This window comes from Pteropus vampyrus, unplaced genomic scaffold, assembly GCF_000151845.1.
Source record: "Pteropus vampyrus isolate Shadow unplaced genomic scaffold, Pvam_2.0 Scaffold6, whole genome shotgun sequence".
NCBI classification, from domain to species: domain Eukaryota; kingdom Metazoa; phylum Chordata; class Mammalia; order Chiroptera; family Pteropodidae; genus Pteropus; species Pteropus vampyrus.
The window spans coordinates 9282398-9285216 of record NW_011888787.1 but is presented as its reverse complement, the minus strand read 5'-3'; the positions used below and the strand labels follow the sequence as shown (position 1 = coordinate 9285216).

The 2819-nt window shown below is 33.3% G+C and overlaps 1 protein-coding gene across 1 annotated transcript in view; it reads right to left on the bottom strand.

Moving 5' to 3' along the window:
- Positions 1-920: 920 nt before the first annotated feature.
- Positions 921-2819, bottom strand: part of LOC105298130 (calcium-binding mitochondrial carrier protein SCaMC-2-like) — a 50508-nt gene continuing 48609 nt past the window's right edge. The window contains exon 9 of the mRNA XM_023535076.1: positions 921-1093. Within this exon, the coding sequence (XP_023390844.1) occupies positions 921-1093 (173 nt within the window). The remainder of the gene's footprint in view (positions 1094-2819) is intronic.

Sequence of the window (2819 nt, the reverse complement as noted above, 5' to 3'; positions counted from 1 at the left end):
AGAAGAGACTTCAGTCAGGTTGGTTACGCAGTTCTTCCTTTGAGGCCTATTGTGACCAGCGAGCCCGTTACCACTGTCTCATCACACTCAGATTTAAATAATTTATGTAACTAGATAATAAATAATTCCAACAGAGAATGGGAGTCATTTTTTCATAAAAGTGAAAAGGGACATTTAGGAATTCAAAGGGCTGACTCAATCAACTCCTAGGTTGAATAAGAACTACTTCACCAAGTATGAAATAACAGATTTAATTTTTAAAATTCTTTCCCTCAAGTGTTTTTTAACCAGAAGATAAAAGAAAATGTGTCCGATGCTGATTTGTCCTTATAACAGCTAAAAATATCACGGATAAAAGTGAACTAACAATGTTATATTTACAAATAAAATTACTCAGAAAAGTAAGAAAATGTTATCCTGTTATCATTATTCCATCCACAATCTGACAGAAGGAATTAGGAAAACAACTTTCCATTTTGTGTTAAAGAAGAGAAACAGACTCTGATCATTTGCCATGTCAATTTCGAATGCACTGATTTTTCTTTTAGTATATAAAAATTTTCAAGCTCATCTCTTTAAAAAAACCATTTAAATACAAAAAGGTTAACACAAACTACTACAACTGACCGAATGTTGTATAATGTTACTATGATATATTTAAACCCAATAAAAACTAATTTCAAGGGAGAGAACTGAGAAATATAAGTAGAATTCTGTGAATATTAAGGATATATCATTATTAAAGAACTCTACTAAAATGATTCTTTAACTTATAGATTTTGTAATAGATGAAGAGAAAACGTTTTAACAATTATTTGATACTGCTTTTCTTTAAGGAAAAAATTAGTTTCTTTTTACAACCCAGGTGTTAGCTTATAATTAAGTGATTATAGTAATGACAGCAATTTGATATTTCACTTCTAAATTAATCCAAAATATCTTTTCACTTTTTCATAAGTAATAGAGCTGATGACCACTGCAGGGAGCACTTTTATGATGTTTGGAGTGAAACCCCTGAAAAATCCCTTTTTTCCTTCTTTGTTATATATGTCTTGAATGAGATGAATCATGGTTGTTTCTTTTTGCTCCAGTGCTAGAAATTGAAAAAAGAAATCAGTGTAAAATTCAATATTTAATCTTTATACCTTAAGAAAGTCCAGTGATGAATGAGAATTAACAGAGGTCAAAATTACTTCAGAGTACACCTTTTTCCCTACTGAATAGTCCTGTGCCATCCAATACGATAGTCACTAGGCACATGTGGCTATTTAATATTAAATTAATTAAAATTAAAGAAAACTAAAAATTCAGATGCACTGGCAACATTTCAAGTGTCTGACAGCCATGTGTGACTAGCGGCTACCATACTGGACAGCACAGATGTAAAATCTTTCCCTGACTGCAGAAAGTTCTCATGGGCAATATTTGAAAGTCTTTAATAAGGAAACTCAAAGGAGCAGGGGGAATTGGGTATGACATAAATAGTTTGATAGGGGGATGGATGGGTGATGGGATGAACTGAGAGATTCCCCACCTGGACTGTAATATCAATTAAATCCAAAAATCTTCCAAAAAAGAAGGGGGAAAGGAATGTACAAGAATATCACTTACCACATGATCCCTTACATAGTTTACTCAGGAAGATAATAATAGGATTATGTGAAGTGTTTTTTTTTTTTTCCTTCTTGGAAAGTGAAAAACGTATTTGCTTAAAATCTAAACTCCTAACATTTCACTTAAGAGGGACAAAACAGACACCCTCCCTTCCATCTCCTTGCTTAGTGGACTGGGATACAAAACAGTTGCTTTCAATTCCACAGATGTATTAAGTTCCTAACGCAGAATTAACAACAATAGCAGAACTAGGGGAAAATTACATGCTCATAGTGAGTAACTGTTGATTCGATCTGAAGAAAGTAAAATCTTTTCTATTGCTCTGCTTGGCACTTTCTAATTGTAAACTCCTGAAAGAGATCATCGGTAACAAAGAGAAATGTGCAGAGTTCCAAACAGAACTTTGTAGAAGAAATAAAATCTAAAGGTCACGAAAGGCTCTACAATAAAAAAAAAAATTCAAGATTATACTTTAAAAATCAGAGTTAGCTTTTTACTGATCATTTCTACAGTTTTTTGGTTTGTAAAATCATTAATTTCTACTCATTTAAATAACTTAGTTATTTTTAATTTTTTATCTCAGTTTTTATTATTACTTCATTAAAGTAATTCTTGTTAACTTTTTTAACTTACTGTTACTTCATTTAAAAAAAAAAAAACTCACCTTGAGCCTGCAGGCGTGTTCTGATGAGGCCCAGGGGGAAGCTAGCTAGCTGGCCACTAGTGTGGGCCAATGTACTACATCCCATCACAATTATTACCCCAGGGTCTACAGAGTTCCCTGAAAAATGTTCTAGCCAATAATTCTTCAAAAGCTGGAAGAGAAGAAAGTAGTAAATATTCTTTAACTCCTATGCAAATCTAAGTAGAATAAAGTTCATTGCTCACTCAATTTCAATAAACATCGAATAGCTTCTCGATTCAAGAATTATACAGAGCATTTTCACAGATGTCATTTCTTTTAATTCCTACAGAAACCTGACAAGTCAATATTGATGTTTCTAGTCTTAAATTGTATATAAATGAGAAAAGTAATTCAGAGAGACTAAGTTATCAGGTCGCGAAGCTGGTAAGTGGGAGTCAAACTTGGTTGCCTGGTTTTAGTGACCGTTCTTTCCAAAATCCTTACGAAAGATTGTTCCTCCTGCTTGTACAGAGGTGGCCGCCCCTGCTGTGCCTGCTGTCTTATCAGGATCAGGGTGCAC